This window comes from Dendropsophus ebraccatus, chromosome 1, assembly GCF_027789765.1.
Source record: "Dendropsophus ebraccatus isolate aDenEbr1 chromosome 1, aDenEbr1.pat, whole genome shotgun sequence".
Taxonomy (NCBI): Eukaryota; Metazoa; Chordata; class Amphibia; order Anura; family Hylidae; genus Dendropsophus; species Dendropsophus ebraccatus.
Genome location: NC_091454.1, coordinates 98,468,755 through 98,494,724, shown reverse-complemented (window position 1 = coordinate 98,494,724; position 25,970 = coordinate 98,468,755). Strand labels below are relative to the sequence as shown.

Here is a 25,970-nt window from a genome sequence, read left to right as displayed (position 1 = left end):
GTCCATCCCGCCTTGCGGCGGGCTCTGGTGAAAACCAGCGGCCCCTTAGACTCCGCTCCCTGGGGAGGTTAGTGCCATCGCTGGTGACGGTCCAGTGGATCCACTAGTCCAGGCGTTACAGACATCTACTGAAAGTGTATACACCGAATTTGTGCAGTCTGTGTCCTGTAAAGGAGTTGAACGGCTCTTTCATTTTATTATTGTCAAAAAAATATATATATACGATATTCGGCTGTATACTGTGATTGAGGGATAATACCTGTTATCTTGCTAGGCTACTACTAATTTGCGCAGTCTGCGTCCTGTAAAGGAGTTGAACGGCCCTTTCATTTTATTATGGTAAAAAAAACAATTATATATTCGGTATACGGCTGTACACTGTGATTGCGGGATAATACCTGTTATCTTGCTACTACTGATTTGTGCAGTCTGCATCCTGTAAAGGAGTTGAACAGCTCTTTCATTTTAATATTATATAATATTATATATTATTATTCTTATTTTTATTATATTCTATTATTTTATTATTATTTTGCTGTGTGCGAACCCAGCCTACATATAACATTCACAAGTTATTTACAGCTGTCCTAGTCCAATGTAGCCACTGATTGGCTGAGCAGGCAGTTCCTGTGGTTTCTGTGACATCACAAGAACAGGCTGTGGGGGACTGGATTAGTTGGGTATAACTTGTGTGTTATGTTTAATTCACTCCTTGCTGCCCTGCAACTTTTGATTTTGCCCTGAAAACCCCTTCACACATGCTGCAGTTTCATTGCAGTACAATTGTGGTTTAGCAGCATATTCACTGAAATGACGCACTACCGTCCCAGTTACTGCAAGGAGACTGTAATGAGTGAACACAGCTGAAAGCTTTACATATCTTTATTGTTAATATGTTAATTGTGTCATAAGAAGACACATTTTATAGGATTTCAGAACAAAAATAGCCCAAAATATTATTCTAGGAAGGCTGTAAAAGTGAATTGATGTTTTTTCTCATCATACTGCAAAGGCTAAATCCCAAGAGGGTTCACTCTGTAATTTCCACTTTAAATTGATGCTATGTGCACACATAGATTTCTGCCTCTTGAAAGCCGAGGAAAGAAATTCATTAAAATGCATAATGTTTAATAGAACAGAGGATGTTCAGCACGAATTAATATTCATCTCTGTGAAGCCAAAGTTACTGTGTATATTGCGTGTTATACATGTCTGTTATTATCAACATTACAAAGAAAAACATTTTTCAGACAACAACTGTGGGGGGAGATTTTTTTTTTCTTACATCTAATCCTCGTACAGCACCTGACTTTAAAAGATAGTGCTTCATTTAGTTGTATGGCCATTGTAATTGATTTTATGTCTCCTAGAGGCCTATTCAGGCACCAGAAAGACTATAATTTGTACTTCAGATGGAAGCACCACATAGTGTTACTTAGCCTTTTATTTATGTGCTTTTACAGAGCAGAGCAGAGATTCGGAGACATTAAATAAATGCATTTCCATGAATCCCCTCTCTTTTCTTCCATGAATAGACAGAGCGGAAACTACAAAGCCTTTCTTCATCATATTTGTACTGTTATAGCAACAGCCTTATTGTAAACCTCACAAAATCATATTGATGAAGTCTGATTCCAGGGGTTGTATGAGAGTTTCAGAAATAAGCCTAAAAGCAGTAAATGCTATAAGAAATAACCATACCTCACATATAAATCCTCTGCTATTGTAGCACAGATGTTCTGGTGGCTCATGCCATATATCCACATGACTGCTACAGCCAATAACAAGATGCACCATGAGCACTAAAGCTGTGCCACCGATGTATGTCATGTCATTGGGGCAGAAAAATTAAAGGGGTATTCCAGAGTTTGGCCAAAATGTAAAATAAGGCGCTGAGGCTTTCCACACGAAGCAGCAGTATAACAATAATTTTACATTCTAAACATATAATATTACTTTTTTGGTCACATTCTTGCTCCCTATATTACCATGTAGGTGGCAGAATACTATTCTCTTCATGCATTGCAGAACTCTATTCCAAGCTTTCCTACTTCACCTGTATTCTTCGCCGGCTAAAGCACCATTCCACTCTACTGTGTAGTCTATATTGTACTCCATCATTGCTCAGGTTCTCACATTAGCTACTAGCTCCTGTCATCTGCAGACTCATAGACAAACAGCTATTGCTATATATTAGGGATTTGTAGTTTGTCTCATATACTTTTTAAAGAAGTTAGGTTGTGTATAGTGCAATGTCCCCTTTGAAGAAAGGCCACAGAAACAGCAGCACTGCAGCAACAGGTGGCTTATTTTTGTTTTATATTTTAGAAAATTCATGAGATGATTCCTAAAATAAAGATGCAATTTAGTTATATTTGACACCCAAAACATAATCTTACAAAGACCTTAGAAGCACTGGAAATGTGAGTACTGACCTTCACATGACTCTCCCCCCAGAGAGAACATCCCATTGTCATGGTAGCCATCTCTGCATTCACAGTGGTACCAGCCGGGTAGGTTAATACAGTTAGCACGGCTGTCACACTGAACAAATCCTTCGGCACATTCATCAATGTCTAATAAGTAGACACAGAAAAGTAAATCAGTTTAGACCATGAACAAATACACAGTGTTACACCATTACTGAATACATTGCACCCCGAGTCACTGGCTACAGGTGGGAAAAAATACTCCTGGCACATCTGTTGCATCTTTCTACAATGTTTTTATGTTTGATATGAAACATTAACAATACATTTACAACAGAAAATAAACAACATGTTATCTTGAAATAAAATAAAATGCCTTTTATCTAGAAAATAACTAACTTATTATGTCCCTGTTCTCAGGAAATGTAGGGTCTAGGCAGTCAAGCCCCAAGCAAACAGCTAGTTATTAGAGATGAGCGAACCTGCCGAGATTCGGGTTTGTATGAACCTTAACTCTCGGCGTCTGATTCCCGCTGCGTGCCCGCTCCGTGAAGAGGGTGGATACAGCCGGAGGACCGCCTGGAAAACTGGGATACGGCCATAGCCATAGGCTGTATCCCAGTTTTTCAGGCTGTATCCACCCTCTTCACGGAGGCTGCAGACAGCGGGAATCAGACGCCGAGAGTTCAGGTTCATACGAACCCGAATCTCGGCAGGTTCGCTCATCTCTACTAGTTATCCTCTATCAATACAAGCTGAGATGAAATACCCCTTGGATACCTATGTTAGGTTGCTGGTGATTCACTAGTGATATGTTAACATGAATGGGACCAAGTGTTTGTCTAAAGAAACACAAGTAATATGGACACCATGTAGTACAGGATAGGATGTAGAGCAGAAGTACACATCAAGGCACAGACAGCCACACTACATAGGAAATAGCCCGAGATGGAGACTGACACCACAGGGTGGATGCTGGGGGGGCAGCAGCACCCACAATACACATATAAACAGCACATTCAGGGATAAAGCACATATTGCAGCCCTGCCCACTTCAGGGTCAGGGAATTTGACAGTGTGGATTTGGTATCATGTGACTGGCATCAATATAAGACGAAGGATGATATTAATGCAATGTCAGGACTATGAGGGCCAGGGAAGTTATCAAATATGTCCTGCTGCCCAACATCCATCCACAATTATCATGGTGCATTTTACCTGGCAATGTCTATACAGTGGTACCTCAGTTCTCAAACTGCTCTGAACTCAGACTGTTCAGTTCTCAAACAATAACTCAAACACTTGCTTGGTTCTCAGTCTTGAAGTCTTGTTGTACATGTATAGTACTGTACTGTAGTGATTTGTTTGTAAATTTGTAAATGAAACATACAAGTACAGTAGTGTTGGATTCTGAAACCAATTAAACACATTTACATTACTACTTATGGGAAAAATTGCTCAAACGGCTCGTCTCTCAACCTGCCTGCCAGAACGGATTGTGTTTGAGAAGAGAGGTACCACTGTATATACACAGATTTTTACACCAAATACTGTTCTCTGCTGCATATATAGTTGTAATGTACATTCTGTTCCACCAGAATATTACCCCTGCATTATGACAATAATATATCCTTTCTAAAACCAATGTACTGCAGGTTATGATCACAAGCATGAGGACTCCTGCCTTGTATCATCACAGCAGATGTCATTTTTACACCGCTCAGGTGAAAGATAAAGTCAGATTCACTTTGCAGACCTATCACCCAATCTCTGATCAGAATACCTCAGTTTAACAGCAAGAGACATTTCTGTACCAAGTAACCTGCTTATTCCTACTGCCACAATTGAAGGGTTGTATCAAAGGAGACAGCAGGTATACTGTTTATAGTTTTGTTATAAAGCATGCATATAATATAAGTATTTTCTTGTCCTTCGTGTTCTGTCAGAGCCACAAAATTCCAGTTTTAAAATTTTCATTTCTGTGAAACCATTAGATAAGATATTCTTACTGTAAGCCGAACAGTTTTTATAGTACTAAGCCATTTTAATTCATCATTATGAAAATTACTGAAATAGCTTAAATTTTCAGAGTGTAGGATGACTGCGTATAAAACACAGTGGGTCTGACATAAAACTCTTTTCAAAATGAAGGCATTAAAATATACTACAGTGCAATGATGCTAATATAGCTAAATTGTTATCTACGTACTTAAAAAACAAATGTGTCAGCACTTTCCGCTTTGGCCTATGTGAACCACTTTTTAATTTATTTCCATGCACTTAAAGAGAGGAAGACTGCAGGATCAATACAAATTAAAACTTTATTTACTCAGCATTCACAGAGTTGCTGTTTTAAGTGTCTAGGGACATAAACGTTTCTGGGTTGAAAGTGAAACTTGTTATAGAATCAACTGCACAATTCTTGCCAGCATTTTAGGTTAAACTATCAATTATAATAACCCTGCCCCCACCTAAATTAATTACCTTTACTGAACCAAAAACATATTCAACGATTTTTAATCTTTGGTAATTGGCAAACCAAGACAAAGAACTGTACTGGCAAGTGAAGTTGGAATATTTAGATGACATCAAAGATTATACATAAATGGGTTATCCAGCCAGGAACAGCAGCCTGGTCTTCAGGAAAAATAAAGCTGCATACTAAAGGCCCTATTTCACGGGTCGTTTTAGAGGAGCAAACGAGCACTCTCAGCGCTCGTTTGCTCCTCGTTCCCCGCTCACTGCCGCCGCTATTCAACGCGGCAGCAGCGAGCGGGTGAGTGCGGGAGGGGCGGCGGGGAGCTGCGGGGGGGCTGCCCGGGTGATCGCTGATCGTCCGGGCGATCGCTGATCGTCCGGGCAGCCCATAGGATACAGCAGCGTCTGCTGCCGATGCTCCTATTCAACGGAGCGACGGCAGCAGATCGTTGCTGTATCAGTCGCTTGTTTTTCAACATGTTGAAAAACAAGCTGCATAGATTAGCGGACATGAACGATGTCGGCTGATCGTTGCACTCTATTCCACGGGACGATTATCGTCTGTAGCGGGCGATATCGGCCGAATACAGACGATAATCGTTCCGTGGAATAGGGCCTTTCTCTCCCTGCTCTCCCACTATTGCTGGTTTTCCAAGCACCTGGTTTCTGCTGTGGTCCTCTTCTTTACTACTTCTGCTGACATTCCTTGCAGACTGGAAATGCTTTCTATACGTTCCTGCATTCGTGTCTGTGCTGTACATCAGCAGAAGCAGTAAAGAAAACCAGGTAACCTATTTAAAAACCTGACTGGATAAACCCCTTTAAGCGGACCATAAATATTGGACGTGTGTTGTCCAAACCTACTAATTTTAGTTTGACCAGCTGATCATGTATACAGTGCCGTTTTGATTCTAACCCAGCTATAGATGTCAAGGAAGAGAAATATTGGCAATATTGAATTTCAGCACTCCAATCCTTCTGTGAGCAATAAATTGCCATTGGAGGAGTCTGGCAGTGGTGTTCTCCTCTTTCTATTCAGCCAGATAAGCATGCTATCTTATCTATATTTCTAGCTTTGCTCTCAGAGATTCTCTATGAACCAATGGGAGTTCTACACCTCTATACAAATGTGGAGTTCTATACAAGCAATTCATTTATTTCTATAGTAGTGTAAAGAGAGAAGCACTGTTTGTGAGAAGGCACCTTGCTGAAAGGGACAGTCTTCTGGCACTCTTAATGGTATCAGAGTAAAGGCCTTATTCATGGAGGCACCATGGTTGTTGTGGGACACAACCAATGCTTGTGAGCATGGTTTACATAGAACGCATAATGTTTCTAAAAAATTATTCATAAACCTGTCCGCAGCCTTTAGCCATCAAACCACCCCTATACAGAGGTCTGGCAGGACAGTGTATTAATGCCTTATTATTTGGCCACACAACTTGCATGACTAAGAAAAACATTTTGATGGCTCAGCCACCTTTATGGCAAGCACTATTGGTGCCCAGAGCCCTCTGTAATAAGAGCTCCCCTAGCCCCTCCTCTAAGCTGTGCCTGACAGCTCTAGAGCTAGGGTGGTCAATCATAACTAAGGGGAGGTGCAGGGCATTTTACTCCCTGCCGAACACTTGTGATAGAAGTGGTCTCTCTTTTTGTTTGTGCAAGTTTTGTGGCCAAAACCAAAGTATCATCACACTCTTATACCCTACCTCTGTATATGACTGCCGGGAGTTTTGAGGGCAGTACTGTAAGTACGGTGTGATGTAGAGATCTACGCATTCACACTCCCAATAGCTATGGGTCATGTGAGAAGATTCAATCACAAGCCAGGTAGGTTTCATTTTGTATCCAATAAAATCCTTCCCACCATCATCTTGATATAACACAGGCTCTTATGTGCACATCTAGGACAACCAGCCTCGGCTTAGCTTGCTCTCATGTAACACTAAGGTACAATATTTACAAATGGCTCTGTTAATTAACCATAGGGAGGTGACCCCGTCTAATGCCTCTTATCATAAATACATTTTACATTTGCATTTTCTTCTGTTAAATGGCTAAGAAGCATTTATATCAACGCTAAACCTGCAGCAGCGCTAAAGATGTTTTTAACAGCTCAGTATAAACCACACATTTCCAGACAATATACATAGCATAGCTAAGCTTCCCACACTGCAGGGCTCCTACTAAATTATTAATACATAACTAAATTTAGCTGCATGCAGTCTCTCATGTAACATGGGCCCTGCTACTAAATAATGGCAGTCATACTGAGAAAGTCTCCCTAATATGCATATATAATCAATTGTAAACTAAATGATATTCAAACCACATTAAATACTCTCAGTTCCAAATAATCCATTAAAAATACAATACTATTACAGCATTAATAATAAACTGTTCCCTCCATATAACAAGATCTACATGTAATGAAAAAAAGCTTTAAATGTGCGATAATATTTTAGCCAAAGAAAAGTACTTAAAAGCAAAATTAATAGAAATGGACAGTGGTTTGCAAGAGTATTCCCCCAGCCTTTGCTATTTCTAATGTTTTGCTACCTCAAAACCTGGAATTTTAATAGATTTTTTGAAGGTTTCCATCATTTCTTAACCCCTTAAGGACCGGGCATGAAATGGCCTTAAGGACCGAGGCAAATTTTATGAATATGACCTGTGTCACTTTATTCATTAATAACTTGGGAATGCTTTTACCTATCCGGCTGATTCTGAGACTGTTTTCTCGTGACATATGGTATTTTAAATTTCTGGTAAATTAGAGTCGATACTTATAACGAATCTTTATGAAAAAAACCAAAATAACGTGAAAAATTGTGAAAAAATGCATTTTTCCAACTTTGAAACTTTTCTGCTTGTACAGAAAATGGTTATACCACATAAATTATATATTAAATAGCATTAGCAACATGTCTACTTTATGTTGGCGGCATTTATTAAACAATCTTTAATTTTTTTTTAGACAATAGAAAGCTTAAAACATTAGCAGCAAATTTCCAAATTGTCAGTAAAATTTCAAAATCAGATATTTTTAGGGACCTGTTCAGGTTTAAAGTGTATTTGAGGGGACTGTATGTTAGAAAGCCCCACAAAGCACCCCATTTCAGAAACTGCACCCCCAAGCTCTGCAAAAGCACACCCAGAAAGTTTTTTAACCCTTTAGGGGAGTCACAGAAATAAAAGCCAAGTGTGTAAGAAATTTGAAAATTAAAATTTTCTGTGCAGAGATTTTCTTGTAATCCAATATCTTTCATAATTGTAAACCTATTACCAGAGAAATGTACCCCAATATTGATTGCCCCATTTCTGCAGTTTATAGAAATACTCCATATGTGGCCCTATTGCATTATTTGACAGAACCACAAGCCTCAGATATAAAGGAGCGCCTAGTGAATTTCAATGGCTCCGTTATATTTGGTCATTTTTGACCGTACCACTTCAGGTTGGCAGAGGCTCTGGGGTGCCAAAACCTAAAAAAACACCCCTAAAGGGACACCATTTTGAAAACTACACCCCTCGAGGAATGTAACAAGGGGTGCGGTGAGCATTTGGACCCCACAGGTGCTTCACAGATTTTCAGAACAATGTGGCGTTAAAAACTAAAAATAATTTTTTTTATACTGAAATGTTGTTCTAGCTTTCAATTTTTCATTTCCACAAAGTGATAAAAGGAAAAAAAATCACAAAACATGTAGCGCAGTTTCTCCCGAGTACGGAAATACCCCACATGTGGACATAAAGTGCCAAGGGGGCGCAGGACGAGCCTCCAAAGGGAAGGAGCGCCAATTGGCATTTGGAAGCTGAATTTCACTGGCATGGATTTCAAGGGCCATGTCGCATTTACAGAGCCCTTGTGCTGCTAAAACACTGGAAACCCCCCACAATTGACCCCATTCTGGAAACTACACCCCTCAAGGAATCTAACAAGGGGTGCATTGAGCATATGGACCCCACTGGTGACAGGTACAAATGTGGAACAATGTGATGTGAAAGTGAAAAATTTCATTTTTTCACTTTCAAGGCACAAATGTGCCCATCATCAAGGGGTCCATATGCTCACTGCACCCCTTGTTAGATTCCTTGAGGGGTGTAGTTTAAAGAATGGGGTCACTTGTGGGGGGTTTACAGTGTTTTGGCAGCACGAGGGCTCTGTAAATGCGACATGGCGTTCATCATCCATTCTGGCCAAATCCAGCCTCCAAAATCCAAATGGCGCTCCATCCCTTTGGAGGGTTGCCCTGCACCCACATGGCGCTTTATGTCCACATGTGGGGTATTTACAGTCTCAGGGGAAGTTGCTCTACACATTTAGTTTTTTTTTTCTCTTTTAACCCCTTGTGAAAATTAAAAATTCAAGGCTAAACCAACATTATAGTGTAAAAAATATAATATTTCATTTTCACGCCACATTGTTCCACATTTTTGCCCATCACCAGTGGGGTCCATATGCTCACTATACCCCTTGTTACATTCCGTGAGGGGTGTAGTTTCCAGAATGGGGTCACTTGTGGGGGCTTTTACTGCCTTGGCAGCACAGGGAGTTTTTAAATGCAACAAGGCCCTCAAAATCCATTCTACCCAAATCCAGCCTCCAAAAGACAAATGGCGCTCCTTCCCTTCAGAGGCCCGTCTTGCGGCTGCATAGCGCCTTAAGTCCACATGTGGGGTATTTCTGTACTCAGGGGAAATTTATCTACATGTTTTGTTTTGTTTCTTCTCTTTTAACCCCTTGTGCAAATGAGAAACGTCAAAACTAGATCAATGATGTTGTGTAAAAATTACATTTTTTACACTTAAACATTGGCCTAGCCGTGAATTTTTCATTTTCACAAGGGTTTAAAAGAGAAAAAAAAACACAAAACGTGTAGAGCAGTTTGTCCCGAGTACGGAAATACCCCACATGTGCATATAAAGCGCCATGCGGCCGCAAGACGGGCCTCTGAAGGGAAGAAGTGCTATTTGGCTTTTGGAGGCTGGATTTGCCTGGAATGGATTTCAAGGGCCATGTTGCATTTACAAAGACCCTATGCTGCCAGTACAGTGGTAAACCCCCCAAAATGACCCCATTCTGAAAACTACACCCCTCAAGGAATCTAATAAGGGGTGCATTGAGCATATGGACCCCACTGGTGACGGGCACAAATGTGGAACAATGTGACGTGAAAGTGAAAAATTTCGTTTTTTTCATTTCCACAGCACAAATGTGCCCGTCATCGAGGAGTCCATATCCTCACTGCACCCCTTATTAGATTCCTTAAGGGGTGTAGTTTTCAGAATGGGGTCACTTCTGGGGGGTTTTCAATGTTTTAGCAACACAGGGCCTTTGTAAATGCGGCATGGCATTCACCATCCATTCTAGCCAAATGGCGCTCCTTCCCTTTGGAGGCTTACCCTGCACCCGCATGGTACTTTATGTCCACATGTGGGGTATTTCCGTACTCAGGGGAAATTGTTCTACACATTTCCTGTTGTTTTTATCTTTTAAACCCTTGTGAAAATGAAAAAATAAGGACTAGATCAATGATTTAGTGTAAAAATTTAATTTTTTTTTACACTAAATGTTGGTCTAGCCTTGATTTTTTTCATTTCCACAAGTGGTTAAAAGAGAAAATAAACACAAAACGTGTAGGGTAATTTCCCCTGAGTACGAAAATACCCCACATGGGGATATAATGTGCCATATGGGCACAGGGCAAGCCACCAAAGGGACAGAGCACCATTTAGAGGCTGGAACGGAGGACGAAGGCCATGTCCGGTTCGCAGAGTGCCCATGCTGCCAAAACATTGGAAACCCCCCACAAGTGACCCCATTCTGGAAACTACACCGCTCACGGAATGTAACAAGGGGTTTAGTGAGCATATGGACCCCACTGGTGACAGGCACAAATGTGGAACAATGTGCTGTGAAAATGAAAAATTAAATTTTTTACACTAAAACATTGGTCTAACTTTGAATTTTTCATGTTCACAAGGGGTTAAAAGAAAAAATAAATGCCTAATCACGTAGCGCAATTTCCTCCGATTACAAAAGTACCCCACATGGGGACACAAAGTGCAAAGTCACCGCACGGAAAGCCTTCAAAGGGAAGGAGCGCAATTTGGATTTTGGAAGCTGGATTTGGCCAAAATGGAGGGTGAAGAGCTCGCAGAGCCCCCGTGCTGCTAAAACAGAGGAGACCCCCCACAAGTGACCCCAACGAACTCAGGAATCTGTGGTTCATACGGGGTGAGGTCACTTGAGGGGGCTTTTGGGGCTTCCTGGGGCCTAGTCCTGGGGCAGCGCCTTGGGGGCTTGTCATCACTAAATGGTGATGACAATGAGGAAGAAGAGGAAGGAAGAAGGAACGAGGTATCTTCCTCTTCTCCCTCACTGGTTGTCTCAGTATCGGAGGCAATCCAGGTGAATGCCTCCTCAGCCGAGAACAACCTGTGCCCATTTTTTTGTTATTTTTTCTTTAGGATGCCTTCACACACACCGGATCCGCACACTGCGGATCCAGCGTCAGTGCATCCCTATGAGAATACATACACGCAGCAGGAATGACATCCCGCTCCGTATATGTAAGTTAACGCCCGCTGGCCGGAGCATACTTTACCTCCTCCCTGCTCCGGCTTACTTCGGGGCTCCCGGCGTCTGCTCATCCCGTGCAGCCAATCAGTGAGCTGCCCAGCCACAGCTGCTGATTGGCTGAGCGAGACATCCTGCTGAGAACCCCCGAAGCAAACCAGAGCGGGGAGGTGATGTATGCTCCAGCCGGCAGGGGTTAACTTACATACACGCAGTGGGATGTCATTCCTGCTGCGTGTATGTATTCTCATAGGGATGCACTGGCTTTGGATCCGCAGCGGATTTCGCTGCGAATGCGCAGCGTGAAATCCCCTGCGGATCCGGTGTGTGTGAAGGCATCCTTAGAGGGGTGTGTAAGTGATATGCTTTTACACGTGTAAGTGTTAGTGTTTTATGTACTGTTTTTACATTTTATTCATGTGTTTTTTAGGAGGGGAGGGTGGCAGCGGAGAGGGTAAGAGGAGAGGGTGGCAGGGAAGGGGAGAGAGGCGGCAGGACGGAGGGGAGAGGAGAGAGGGAAAGAGGAGAGGGGCGGCAGGACAGAGGGGAGAGGGTAAGAGGAGAAGGGCGGCAGGACAGAGGGGAGAGGGTAAGAGGAGAGGGGCGGCAGGACAGAGGGGAGAGGGAAAGAGGAGAGGGGCGGCAGGACAGAGGGGAGAGGGTAAGAGGAGAGGGGCGGCAGGACGGAGGGGAGAGGGAAAGAGGAGAGGGGCGGCAGGATGGAGGGGAGAGAGAGAGAGGAGAGGGGCGGCAGGACGGAGGGGAGAGGGAAAGAGGAGAGGGGCGGCAGGACAGAGGGGAGAGGGGGAGAGGAGAGGGGTGGCAGGACAGAGGGGAGAGGAGAGAGGGAAAGAGAAGAGGGGTGGCAGGACAGAGGGGAGAGGGAAAGAGGAGAGGGGCGGCAGGACGGAGGGGAGAGGGGCGGCAGGACGGAGGGGAGAGGGGCGGCAGGATGAAGGGGAGAGTGAAAGAGGAGAGGGGTGACAGGACAGAGGGGAGAGGGACAGAGGGGAGAGGGAAAGAGGAGAGGGGCGGCAGGACGGAGGGGAGAGGGGCGGCAGGACGGAGGGGAGAGGGGCGGCAGGATGAAGGGGAGAGTGAAAGAGGAGAGGGGTGGCAGGACAGAGGGGAGAGGGAAAGAGAAGAGGGGCAGCAGGACAGAGGGGAGAGGGTGGCATGACAGAGGGTGGAAGGGAAGGGGAGAGTGGCAGGAGAGGAGAGAGGGTAAGAGGAGGGTGGCTGGCAGGACGAAGGGGAGGGTGGCTGGCAGGACGAAGGGGAGGGTGGCTGGCAGGACGCCGGGGAGGGTGGCTGGCAGGACGCAGGGGAGGGTGGCTGGCAGGATGCAGGGGAGGGTGGCTGGCAGGACGCAGGGGAGGGTGGCTGGCAGGACGCAGGGGGGGGCTGGCAGGACAGAGGACACAGGGGAGGGCTGGCAGGACACAGGGGGGGGGCTGGCAGGACACAGGGGGGGCTGGCAGGACACAGGGGGGGCTGGCAGGACAAAGGGGGGGGCTGTCAGGACACAGGGGGGGCTGTCAGGACACAGGGGAGCTGTCAGGACACAGGGACACAGGGGGGCTGTCAGGACACAGGGGGGGCTTCAGGACACGGGGGGCTGTCAGCTCGGAGGGGGGGGGGGGCTGCAGGACGGAGGGGGGCTGGCCGGACTGAGGGGCGGCTGGCCGGGCACATGGTGGCGGCAGAAGCATGGGGAGGAGGGGAAAACACCGGGGAGGCACGGGGGGGGGGGGGCGAGGAGGACGCCGGAGGGAAAGGACGCAGAAGGAGGTAGGCGATGGAATCAGGGTAGGAAGCACAGGGAGATCAGCTGTCCTGTTACCGGAGGCGGCCGCAGCTCGGGGGGAGGAGGCACCTGGCACCCTCCAGGACCGCGCCGGGTGCACGCTGCTCCCATGCGGCAGCCGGCCAATCACGGGCGATCGAAGGGCCGGATAAACGGGCAAGTGATGCCCGGTCACAGCTGTGATTGGTGCTGTCTCTGACAGCACCAATCACAGCTCTTTGCCGGGGTCCGATCCCAGAAATCCAGCAAATTGCTGTGATTGGCCGATGCGAAGTCATCGGCCAATCACAGCGATCGTCGTCACGGGGGGCAGGGAAACTGCCCCCTACGTGACACAGAAACATGGCTGCTGATAGAATCAGCAGCCATCTTCACCGGAGCGCCGCGCGATTTCGCACGGCGCCCGTTTAAAGGGCCGGCGTACCGGTACATCATGGGTCCTTAAGTGACAGTGATCCATGATGTACCGGTACGTCATGGGTCCTTAAGAGGTTAAACAGCATGCTGACAACTTTGTATATTTTCTTTTCTTCTCATTGTTAAGCAAACAACAAATAGGACAAAATAAGAGAAAACGTCTTTGTGCGTAACTATTCCCCCCCCCACACACACACAGTCATGCTTTGTAGAGCCTTTGGCAGCAATTACAGCTGCAAATCACTTTGGATGAGTCTCTATGTGCTTGCCACTGGGATTTTTGCCCATTCCTCAAGGCCTAACTTCTCCAGCTCCTTCAATTTAGATGGATTCCACTAGTGAACAGCAATCTTTAAGTCTGGCCACAGATTCTCAATTGGATTAAGGTCTGAGCTTTGACTGGACCATGCTTATACATTTACACATATCCACCACCCATCTTCTCCTCACAGACCAACACAGCATTTTCAACAGACAAAGCATTTTCTCTGGAGGCCAAAAAGTTAAATTCTGGTCTCATCTCACCAGAGCACCTTCCTATATGTGTCTTTTGGCAAACTCAAAATTAGCTTTTTTTTCTCTAGACACTCTTCTATAAAGCCCAGATCTGTGGAGTGTATGTTTATTGTGGTTGTATGGAGAAATACTCCAGTCTCCGCTTGGAAACCCTGCAGCTCCTTCAGGGTTACCTTTGGTCTCTGTGCTGCCTCTCAGCTTAATGCCCTCCTTCCCAGGCTGAGAGTTTTCATGGGTGGCCCTCTCTTGGCAGGTTTGTTGAGGTAAAATGTTCTTTCCCTTTGATCATAGAGGATTTGATGGAGCTCTGGGGCATTATCAGATATTTGTTTGTGACTTCTCTGCAACTTGGCTGTTTTGTTAACAGCAAAGTCACAACTGTAATAAAGTTGTGCGACTTGGATGAAACTTGGTCTCGCTTAAAGTAGCTTTGTAGCTCCAACCTTAACATGCTACTTCAGTTAGCTGATCTGTCTCAAGATGGCCTTCAGTGAAAGATAAATATATAGTATACTGTATATATTGCAAAGTTTGTACTATAGATTTATGAAAATTCTGTTGGTATGAGAGTGTCTGTATAAGTATTGCATAAATGTTTCCTTTTTTTTTGTTCTTGATAAATCATATTAGTATCTCACAATACACTACAGGAAAAAAAAACCTATCCGGTTTACCCTACCCCCAATTCATATCTTGATCCTGTATCCAAGGTCACATTAGATCAGAATGTGTTGGATAAAATGAAGTTTAATTACAGTACATTTGTTTTCTGTGCTGAAACTGTCATCCTGTCACTGTGTTCATGAATCAATGTTGACCTGACTCCATCCATACAATTCTCAGACTGAATTTCATGATTTATTAAGACATTACCGGACAAAATCTGACTGAGCGCCTGTAATGTCTATATCTTCATGAAAAATTAAAAGCTCTTGTCACGTGAATTTTTCACATTTATGCCAAGAGAGCACTAAAAAGATCATACTGTATCAGACAACCAGGGCTGTGATACATCATGACCTACTTATAATCTAAAGTTGCTCCTGTGAATTATTCACCATATTTACTTCAATTTATCATCCAATATCTAAAGCAAAGTGGAATTTCAGCCTAAGGCTATGTTCACACAACATTTTTTCAGCACCGTTTAAAATTACGTTATCTTGAGTCTTAAATAACGGACGTCATTTAGCAGCCTGGCCTCCCCTTAGTGCAATGACAGCTGTTGGTACATTATTCTAGTTTGGGTTACTAATTGGACTTTGGGTGCGGCTTAATTGAAAAGTCCACTGAATTTAATAGTAAAAACAGAGAAAAAACGGTGGCAAAAGAAAAACTGCGTGTGAACTACTAATAAAAAAATTGTCAGCTGTTTGCAAAAGACGTCCGAAAATAATGATCATGTTCATTATTTTGACGTCCGCGGCAAAAACGTCCGATATTTAATACACTGTGTGCACTGGACGTCCGTTTTCCCATTGACCTTAATGCATTGCCATTGCAGTCAGTTAAATCACAGCAAAAACTGACTTTTTTAAATACGAAAATTGTCCGCCTTTCTAATGTTTTTGATGTTGTGTGAACATAGCCTAACTGTAACCTTTGTATATTCATCCAAGCTGCTATAAGTGACCAATGTACATTTGATTAGCATTTTTATTTAGGTGACATCCGCCTACAAAACAATCACACCATTTCATACTGAGAATTTATAAGGTTTTCCAAGGTTTTTGTAGCTTGTTTTGCATGTTGAAAAATAGGCAACCTTACAGATGTTCTCAGAGGCTGGATATGAACCCCAGTGCTGCAAAACAACAGCGCTAACCCCTGAGCTACCATGCTGTCGATGTTAACATACAGCTTTTTTGCCAGTATTATATAACTGTAAAAAATGGCCGAAATTTATAATAAAAAAAATGCCATTTTTTTAATTGCTCGAATTTAAATTGTACCTGCATTTTTCCTTTATTTTCAAGTTTGTCACTTTCAGCAAGAATCAATTATGATAGGGACAATTCACCATTGTAATTGATCTATTAGAAATAAAGCCTTTAAAAAAAAAAAAAAAACATTTGCCTTTTAGACTTAAATATTTTGCATCAGGTTTTGCAAACTAAAACTAGTCAATATCTTCCCATTAAAGTTTACTCTCTGTGAAAGTTTCATTCCTAGTTTTGATTTATTACTGCTGTAAAATATTGACCCAAATTCTTTACTGACCTAAAGCCAATTTCACTGCATGCATACCCATTTAATGCTGGGGTTACACTGTGACCCCTGGTTGCACGATAAACAACTATGTGACATTGCCTGACTCGTTGTCTGGGCACCTGACTCCATCTATCATACAAGTGAATGGGGTTGTGACTCACAAGTGGCTATCATCCCATAATCACCAAAAGTCCATCCTGGCCGCAGGGTCGTGGTCACAGCCATGTGAGTGTTGCAACACTGCCCCATTCACTCGTACAAGTCAGCGATGGAGTCATGTGAGCAAACACTAAAACATGGAGACAACATTTATTGGAGACTTTGTGGACAGTATGGAAAAAGTGTTTGTTTTTTTTTAAGAAGAAGAGTGTATGAAGGTATAGAGAAGTTCAAGGAAGGTAGCATAAGTGACAGCAACAAAGAAGGAGCTGGACGCCTGGCACGACAACAATAAGCATACACGTCAATTCATTCTGTTTGTTATACCTGTAACGGTGGATAATACTAAAAAACAGACATGGCTCTGTGTATGCAATAAAGGTTCAACAATCAATAGTGCTCATTACAGTCAACTGTTCACTAAAGAGCTGAAGGCTAAAATTCTAACAAAATACTGTCAACAGTCTCCAAAATCAATGAATGGCAAAGCATCATTCTTATAGTCCCAATCTTTCCCCATTGTACATTGTATCCTCAAGTGCCCTAAAAGAAGCAACAGGAGGATGGAGATTCATGTCTTATGAAGAGGTGAAGAAAGAACTTGCAGCTCAGCCATAAACATTTTTAATGGGGATATATAGAAGCTTGTTATTAGGTGGACAAAGTATATTGAAAAGCAGGGAGATAATTAAAAAAAATGCATTTTTCTTTTCTGCAAACTGACCTTAAAATGGGGAAAAATGTTGACTCCAAGAAAAAACAAGCATTTTGCTATAAGAATAAAATTCTACAATAATTCTCAATCTTACTGTTTCCTTGGTATTTTTAACTTTTTTTTTTAAATGGGCTGTCCCCCTTGTAACATAAAAACACGCTACACAGATCAGATAGTTCCTGAGGGTCAGGCCCGTAAAACCCCTGACATTTAACTAATTTTGTTTAGGAGCTTTAATCCAACCACACAATTTCCCTGCAGTAGCCACTTCAGAAGAAATCTAGCACCGTACATGGTAAATTTTAAACTAATGGCTGTCCATGTAGAGAAATATATGCCTAAGCTGAGTCTGGCAGAGAGTAAACCGCTATACTAGTATTCTTCTCTAGCCACTAAAAGTTGGTCCCAAATCCACACTTCGGGTACATGCACACTACGGAATTGCAACGGAAAACCTGTTGCTGATTTCGCAGCTCAGACCTGCTCGCAGACTCTGGCGGCCACGCACATTTCCGCCCATGCCATAGACACCATTCTATCCACAGGCGGATTCCACGCACGTGGCCACCATAGTCCACAAGCGGGTGCAAAGCTGTGGAATCTGCAACGGGTGTTCCCGTAGTGTGCACGTACCCTCAGGGTGGGTTCACACTACGGAATCTGCACGGATAGATTTAGGCGAATTCAGTTGCTCGTACCCGCTCACGGCGGCACGTATGCCGAAAGAACTGACATGTCATTTGTTTCGGCGGACGGCAGAATTTGCCTGCCCATAGAATTTAATCGTCTATAGGAGCAGGTATGAGCGAAGGAATCCGCTGGAACTTATCCGCGCAGATTCCGTAGTGTGAACCCACCCTTATAGGATGTATGGACAGGGTTGCATTTTAGTTTAAAATAGTAAGCTCTGTGTTACAGACAAACTCTACTACAGCTTTACATGCACTCTTCCCTTTAATGGCTGCTCTTTTCCTTTAAAAATAAAGTATGTTATTTTATTTCACTTGTGGTCTAGACTCAGATGTTGCAAAGTTTTTGATCAGACTATAAGGAAACACATAAAAGAAGTTTAAGCCCAACAGTAAATGCTTGAATACATAATTAATTCTTCATATCTATCTTAAATCCCATCACATATGCTATTCTGTGCCTATTAACCACTAAAGCCAGTTGAAGGGTCTAGGATATTTTATATGTTTATTTTGCACACAGCAATTTTTCCAACATAAATATTTAGATGTTGTTTATAGCATCTGTCACGTCCACTGCAAATTACTCTTTGTGATAAAATTCATAGGCATGCCAGAAGGCATAAATTAACCTTGGCTCATAACAAATGAAAGAAATGGTCTAGAGAAATATTGATTTCCTATCCGTACGACAGAAGCACAAATGGCTTGCAATTCGCTTTGTACATATTCATCCTTTTTTATTTGCATACTCACAGTTATGTTTATGCAGATTATGTGAAATGCGTGCAGTGCTCCCATGAATGTTTAATATTGTGCAGTATATGAAATATGTGTAACCGTTAATATATTCCTTCCCATTAGAGTCAAGTTGGATGTGCTGAAATTATTTGGTTTGGCCATGTGTCACTCAGTGGCAGAATATCTGTGGCCTTGAAGAGACCCTATACAAGGTGGGTACATATAGGTTAGGCCCTGTAGAAGGGTCGCACACACAACCCAACCAATTCAACAATGGGCCCAGTGCTACAGGGCGGTTTTTTTTTTTAGAATGTAGCAAAGCTGATATGTGCTTTGTGTGCTTCAGACATATTCAGCTACAATAAAATGGTTTTCTAAAGGGAAACATTATAAAACTACTGGCACTTCTAACAAAACACAGTAATCACTGAACTCAAGGAGATCAGTGAAAAAATTCCAATGAAGTACTCAATCAAGAGTCTGGCACGTGTAAATATAATGTGTAATGCAGTTTAAGGCTATGTTCCCACACAGTATTTTGGACAGTATTTTTCAACCAAAACAATGAGTGGAATATAAAAAACTGAAAGGCTATGTTCACACCCTGCAGGCAAATAGCGGAAAAAAGCGCCAGACTCCTAGATGCCAGCGCTGCCTCAGAGGAATCACAGGAACGATGATGGTAATATTTTAAAGGTTTATTTAGAATACGCACACGTTGATGCGCACGTTGATGCACAACTATCTGAGGAAGAAAGCTTATGCTTTTGAAACGCGTAATTCTAAATTGTGCGTATTCTAAATAAACCTTTTAAATATTACCATCATCGTTCCTGTGATTCCACTGAGGCAGCGCTGGCATCTAGGAGTTTGACGCTTTTTTCCGCTATTTGCCTGCACTTCTACGGGCCTCTTTGGGAGCATCCCGGTCTGTCTCTCCCAGCTAGCTGCAGCCCTGAACACAGACGCCAAGTTGAAACAGGACACAGTACCCCATAAAGGGGTGATATGCAACAAGCCCAAGGGGCTTTAAGGTGAGCCTCCATCTACCTTTCCATTTACCCACTGGTACCTATGGTATCCCGCCTTTCGCTTTTTTTCCTTTATCCTATCTATGTTCACACCCTGTTAAAATTCAGTGGATGGCTGCCATTTAATGGCAAATAATTGCCATTATTTTAAAATAACGGACATTATTTGCCATTAAATGGCGGCCATCCACTAAATTTCAATAGTGTGTGAACATAGCCTTTCTGTGTTTTCAATCAACTCCTTGTTCTGGTTGCAAAATACTGAGCAAAAACACTGTTGGAACATAGCCTTAAACTGTACCTTTGTTGCGTCCCATGAGAAGCGTTGCTGCCATCAAATTCTAAATGAATTAAAGGGGTTGTCAAGGCAAAAGACCTTTTAGCTATATGCCCATGGAGGGGGGTAATTGAAAATAACAAACTGCACTCACCTCCCTTTCTCATGTACCAAACTGGTATCGTACCACTCTGTCACTGCTGGACGATAGCAAATCACTTGTTGCTAGGGATAATACATATAGGAATATTACCCTATTTATTACTGACATGACCTGGATGCACAAGAACACCATTTGGAATGTAATAAAATGTGGACATGGTTCTGTCCAGACAACTAGCCTAATACTGCACAGCAGCTTCCATAAAAGCAAAAGTTTTTTTAAAAAAAAGTCTTCAGTCAGGAAGTAAAATTAACCAATTAATTAAATCAAGACTTAATATTAACCAACATTCCTGACAGAATAACAAAGGGGGACCTAGGGAATAATGACCATAATATATTACAATTTCACTATGAATGGAATGTTGGAGCCATAAAAGCACTGAACATTAGGAAGATGTTCGATCAGCTTTCAGATGCCCGCAACCTCATTGACTGGGTTATTATTAATTGCTCTCAAAACTACAAATTACAGAAACTCAATTAGTTATTTTAAAAAGAACTTAAATTTCCATTGTAACAGGTATATCATGTAAATAAAAAGGTTAGAAATCGGAGAAAAGCAGTGTGGATAAATAGAAATGTAGAGGAGGAAATAAATTAGAAAAAAGAGTGTTTAAATGCCTAAAACAGAGGGTAATGAGAACCCAATGTTCAAGATTTCTAGCTCTGTGATATGTTGCATTCGTACGTTGGAAGATCAGCATGTATTGTTTATAAATTGGTTATTGGATATAAATTGGTTAAGACTGCCCTCCACATGGTTGAGTGGGTCCAGAAAATAGCAATAGTTCTAAGGAGTTTTTCCTCAAATGTCTCTCACCTGACACACCAGCATCCATGTCGCTTATTCTCAATAGTGCTATTTTTTCATTTACAATACACCACACCATACTTTCACCACAGCGGCATGAGAACAGTTCTTGAATAGTTCCACCCTTGGCCCGAAAGCCAATAATCATCCCTTTTTGCAACCTATACACCTCCCAAGCTAGCTCTAAACACATGATTTCCTTCATGAGCTAAGCAATGCCCACGTTACAAAGTGGTCAGAATAATGTGGCGTGACTGTGTATATTACTATGTAACCATGCCATAAACAGCAATAAGCCCTGGAGCCCATGCAGTAGTGGCATGACAGAAGATAATTACTTACCTGTTTCACAGCTTGGTCCAGTAAAACCCTGTGGGCAAGCACACATATTGGGAGCAATGCAAGTTCCTCCATTCCTACAGCCATCCTTGCAAAAAGCTTAAAAAAGAAAAAAAGAAAAAAAGAGTGACATTACGATTATGGTTCTGGTAGATTCATAATTTAAAATCCTAAACAGTAAATGAGTGGATGTGTTTCAGTAGGTACATTTGAGTTTAAGCTGCACATTTTTATAAATCTCCTTAAATACCCCATGTTCTATTGTTAAATGTCATTCATACAGTGGACATTGCTCATTTTCAACTTTGTCCTTTTTGGTTCAAAAGCATGGAGACACTTGGATAAATGTATATGTATATATCTGACAGAGAATTTGAAAATGATTCCAAATCAATGATGTACATTTATTCCACATTTATTTTACACATAGAGATATAGCTAAAAGATTACAATACAACGAGAGAGCAGAGATTATGCGGAAATCCAAAAAGTGCAGTATGCGAGTCATTAGGGTAGATTTCAGTGCTCAGCACCCAGACACAACAGACCATTAGAGATGTGTGAGCCTCATGCACCCTTGTGTTTGTCTGAACCCAGGCATGCAGCATATGATTACCGGTGGCTGAAGAAGTTGGTTGCAGCTGTATTCATGTTTTCCAGGACTCCATATCGCTGCGTCAAACTTCTTCAGCCATCGGTAATAAAATAACACCGGCTCGGGTTCAGCCAAAACTGAGCGTGCTTGAGGTTTGCACATCTCTACAAATCGCCCAACCCTAATGGCACATACCTAATTTCGACAAACAAGTTCAGTGTTTAAGCTGCCAAAAAGTGGATATAACAAAACCAAAGCCACGTCTTGGCACCTTACGTCTTTCACAGGAGAGCAGGATCAAGTCACCATTGGGTGGATACTGGCTCCACGCAGGTGTCATCCATACAAAATCCAGTTACTGCAAATCTCAATGAGGGCAACACTGATCATTGTGTAGAATTTGCAGAAAGTGTCACAGCAATTGCAATAGGATCCACATTTCACAGAGACAGTACTGTCCAGTGATGAAGAAAACATGAATAGGGAGGTGAATAAACCTTCAATACTGTCCTGACACAAATCTGCAGCGGACAGGTCCCTCTAAGATGGGTGATGCACAGAAAATCATAGTGTGGTAGAGAAGGATAGTGGGCTGGTAACCTTGAGAGCACCAGCTTCTGGAGAAGTGGACTGGTCCCCACACTGGCTGGATCCCACCCTCTTTGGCTTCTACTTGTGAGATGATGTCAAGTCAAGGGTTTAGGCAGAGAAAATCCAGTGTGGCACACACATTACAGCAGATCCTGGATCCCCTTGCTAGTATTTCTAATGAGGGGTTGCATCTTGAATTGGAGAAGATGATAACCTTTATGATTCAAAATAATGTGAAGCACATCAAGTATATTCTGTAGTGGATTGTTGTTGTGTTCCAAATTGTTAATAACTTTGGCAGGAATAAAAGTACATCACATTTAAGCCAAATCAAATCCTCTAACAGCTGTGATAAATAACCCCCCTTACAGATTTGCTCCATTCTCCTTACAGACATGTCCTACACTGGATGCCATTCATAACCATCAGTTTCAAATTATTCAAGTGTCTCCATACTTTTGAACCACCCTGGTTATATTTCATGTTATAATTATTCTGTTATGTAATTATACAATAATATTGAACATATGATAACTGTACCTTTACAAATAGTTCCATTTCCAGTGTATCCTGGCTGGCATACACAGTTATGCCCACCCACAGTATTAAAACACAATGCATTTTCATCACAGCTGTGCTGGTTCGTTGCACACTCATTGTGTTCTGAAACACAGAGGAACAGGTTCATTTATCTGTCCATAATCATCAGTTCATTACATCTTCACCACCATATTTACTATTGACATAATGATTTTACTGTGAAATGTAGCATAGAAGACTTCACAACTAGAAGGAAATGTTGTCGTTCACAAATTTGAGAAAAGTGATGGAGACCAGAAAACGTCATTCTTATTTTGTCTGACAACCTTTGCCAAATTTCTATGAAATGACTAAATTTAGAATATGAAACAAAAAGGCACAACTGAACGCCTATTTAACATGTATGTGTACATTTTATATCACATATCAAAAAGGCTCTTTAATAAGCAATATTATTGATAAAATTATTTGTTAAGTACACAGATAAGGCAGCATGTAAAGTCTGACTGTGGCATGGTCAATATGCGATAAAACAGGAATCAACCAAGCTAAAATGGTAAAAAGGTTTTCAAGCTTATGTTATAATGCTTAGGATGGATTTACAGATTTTTCCCTCCATAGATTTGGCTACAGAGAATCTGCTGCAATATCTGCCATTATTACATGTGGATTTTGATTTGCCGTGGACTTGCTGCGGCTGAATATTTTAACCTTTTGCATGTGGATTGATGTTACAGAGAGTGACCATAGCCTCAAAGTGATCATGATAAGGAAAAGTTGTCAGTCTTTTCCCCCCAGAAACAACAGCACTTGGCTGTGAATGGCATTGTAGTTCTTCTTCATTCAAGACTAAACTACTATGTTAGACACAGCCCATAGTCCTTTTCTCTAATCCTAGACAACTGCTTTAACCCAGTGTCAAGAAACTACTGGCATATCACATGGATGTTTGAGAAGCTTTCATTGGTATCATTATTTGCCCACAAATTTTTATAATAACGATATTGTATTTACACAGATATAACTATAAAGAACACACAAAAGATCATATATTTGGTAAATATTGTACAAGATGTGTACACTATGAAGAGCATAGACTTCTAATAGCTTACTGCTAACAGGCTATGCTTACTAGGCTATCTGAATTTTAAGGGCCATTTCACACGGAGTAAAACTGGCGGAATCCCACCAGCCTCCGTGTTATACAGGTAGTTTATGGGAGGGCTTGTGCGCCTCCTCTCTCCGCTCGAAAGAGTCGACTCTCCGCCGCAGAATTCCACCAGTTTTACTCCGTGTGAATAGGCCCTAAAACTTGTAGATTTAGATGATAGCTGTCTAGAAGTTACCCCCACAATAAAATTGCAAGAAACCAACATCATATAGACCCACATCAATTTTTAACGTGAAATTGAATTTTAAATGTAAATTCTCTAAAGCTCATTTACTTTTTGTTGTATTTTACTGTATAGTGAATTGTAAGTGTGGAGTTAGTGTGTTAGCTGGAGATCCCCGAACCTCTCCCGGGCAGCCGAGCGTCTCATCGGAGAGGCTCAGAGACGTTCGGCTCCCAGGAGAGCTTCAGGAGAATGCGAGAGGCGATGGAAGTTCCCGAAGCCTCTCTCATTCTCCCAAAGCTCTCCTGGTAGCCGAGCATCTACGAGCCTCTCCAATGAGACACTTGGCTGCCTCGGAGAGGTTCGGGAATCTCCGTCTCCGGCGCAGGCAGTGTACGTCACACTGTCTGCGCTGGGAGCGGTACGGGAGGCGCACCGATGCTGGGAATGGGCCCCGGGTGAGTTAACTGTTTTTTTTTTTTTAAAGTGGTCGTCCCATATGGTGGGGATGTGGACATTTTTGAGCCCCCCCTCCCCCCCACTGTATGGCACGACCATACCCGACGTATAAGATGACCACCAACAAGAAGAATTTTCGGGGTTAAAAATTTGTCTTATACGCCGGAAAAAACGGTATACAAGTTATGTGGGATTAGTCAAATTTCACTCAATGTTTTTGCTTCCCAAATAAATCTCCAAACAATGTTAATACTTTAACATTTGAACAATGTATGATATCAAGCTAACATAATTGCAGAAAGAATAATACTGTATTACTTAACAAATGAAGTAGCACAGATGGCAGACCTAAAATCATGTCCTCTGGTATCCTTGGGGACAGAAAAGACAAGTCTAACATCTCATTGTGTGCTTGTACTATACTCATAAAGCTTCTAAGGACATACCATAATTAGTCTTGTAAGGTTGGGAACCTATAATAACTAGTTATAATTAGAAATTAGCAAACTTACAGTAAGCTTGGGTTTGCATGGTTCAGAATGCTTGTAATTTGAATCCCGGTGGCTGGAGAAGATGGATGCAGCCCTAGGTCAGCCTATGGCTGTGTCTATGTTTTCCAGGCAGCCCTAGGGATACATCTAACTTCTCCAGTCACTAGGATTCAAATACAGATGGTTCAGGGTGTGTTTTCATTTGCATTGCATTTGCAATGAGTTCTGAATGTGATGGCTGGCACAGTGCTACTCCGAACACACTCACACATATATATATATATATATATATATATATATATATATATATATATATATTTATATATATACACACACACAGTGCCATTTAGTGTATATATATATATATATATATATATATATATATATATATATATTACATTTGACATACATTATTGACATACATTTCAAGTCAAGTCCGTGTCACTATATGCCATGCAACATTTTTCAAAGCAACAGTTCTAAATCATCTTGCAGCTTATCCTCTTTATTGCAGACCTTTATCTGCAGGGGTATTAGTACCTTGTGCTTTACATAATCACTAATATTATTTTCTTTGATAATCTGTAGTTTT

At 42.1% G+C, this 25,970-nt stretch overlaps 1 protein-coding gene across 1 annotated transcript in view; it reads right to left on the bottom strand.

Annotated features, from left to right (window-relative positions):
• Positions 1–25,970, bottom strand: part of NELL2 (neural EGFL like 2) — a 178,952-nt gene that overhangs the window by 20,990 nt on the left and 131,992 nt on the right. Inside the window, exons 14-16 of the mRNA XM_069955993.1 lie at positions 23,095–23,217; positions 21,372–21,467; positions 2,436–2,576 (exon numbers count right to left, since the gene is read on the bottom strand). Of these exons, the coding sequence (XP_069812094.1) occupies positions 2,436–2,576; positions 21,372–21,467; positions 23,095–23,217 (360 nt within the window). The remainder of the gene's footprint in view (positions 1–2,435; positions 2,577–21,371; positions 21,468–23,094; positions 23,218–25,970) is intronic.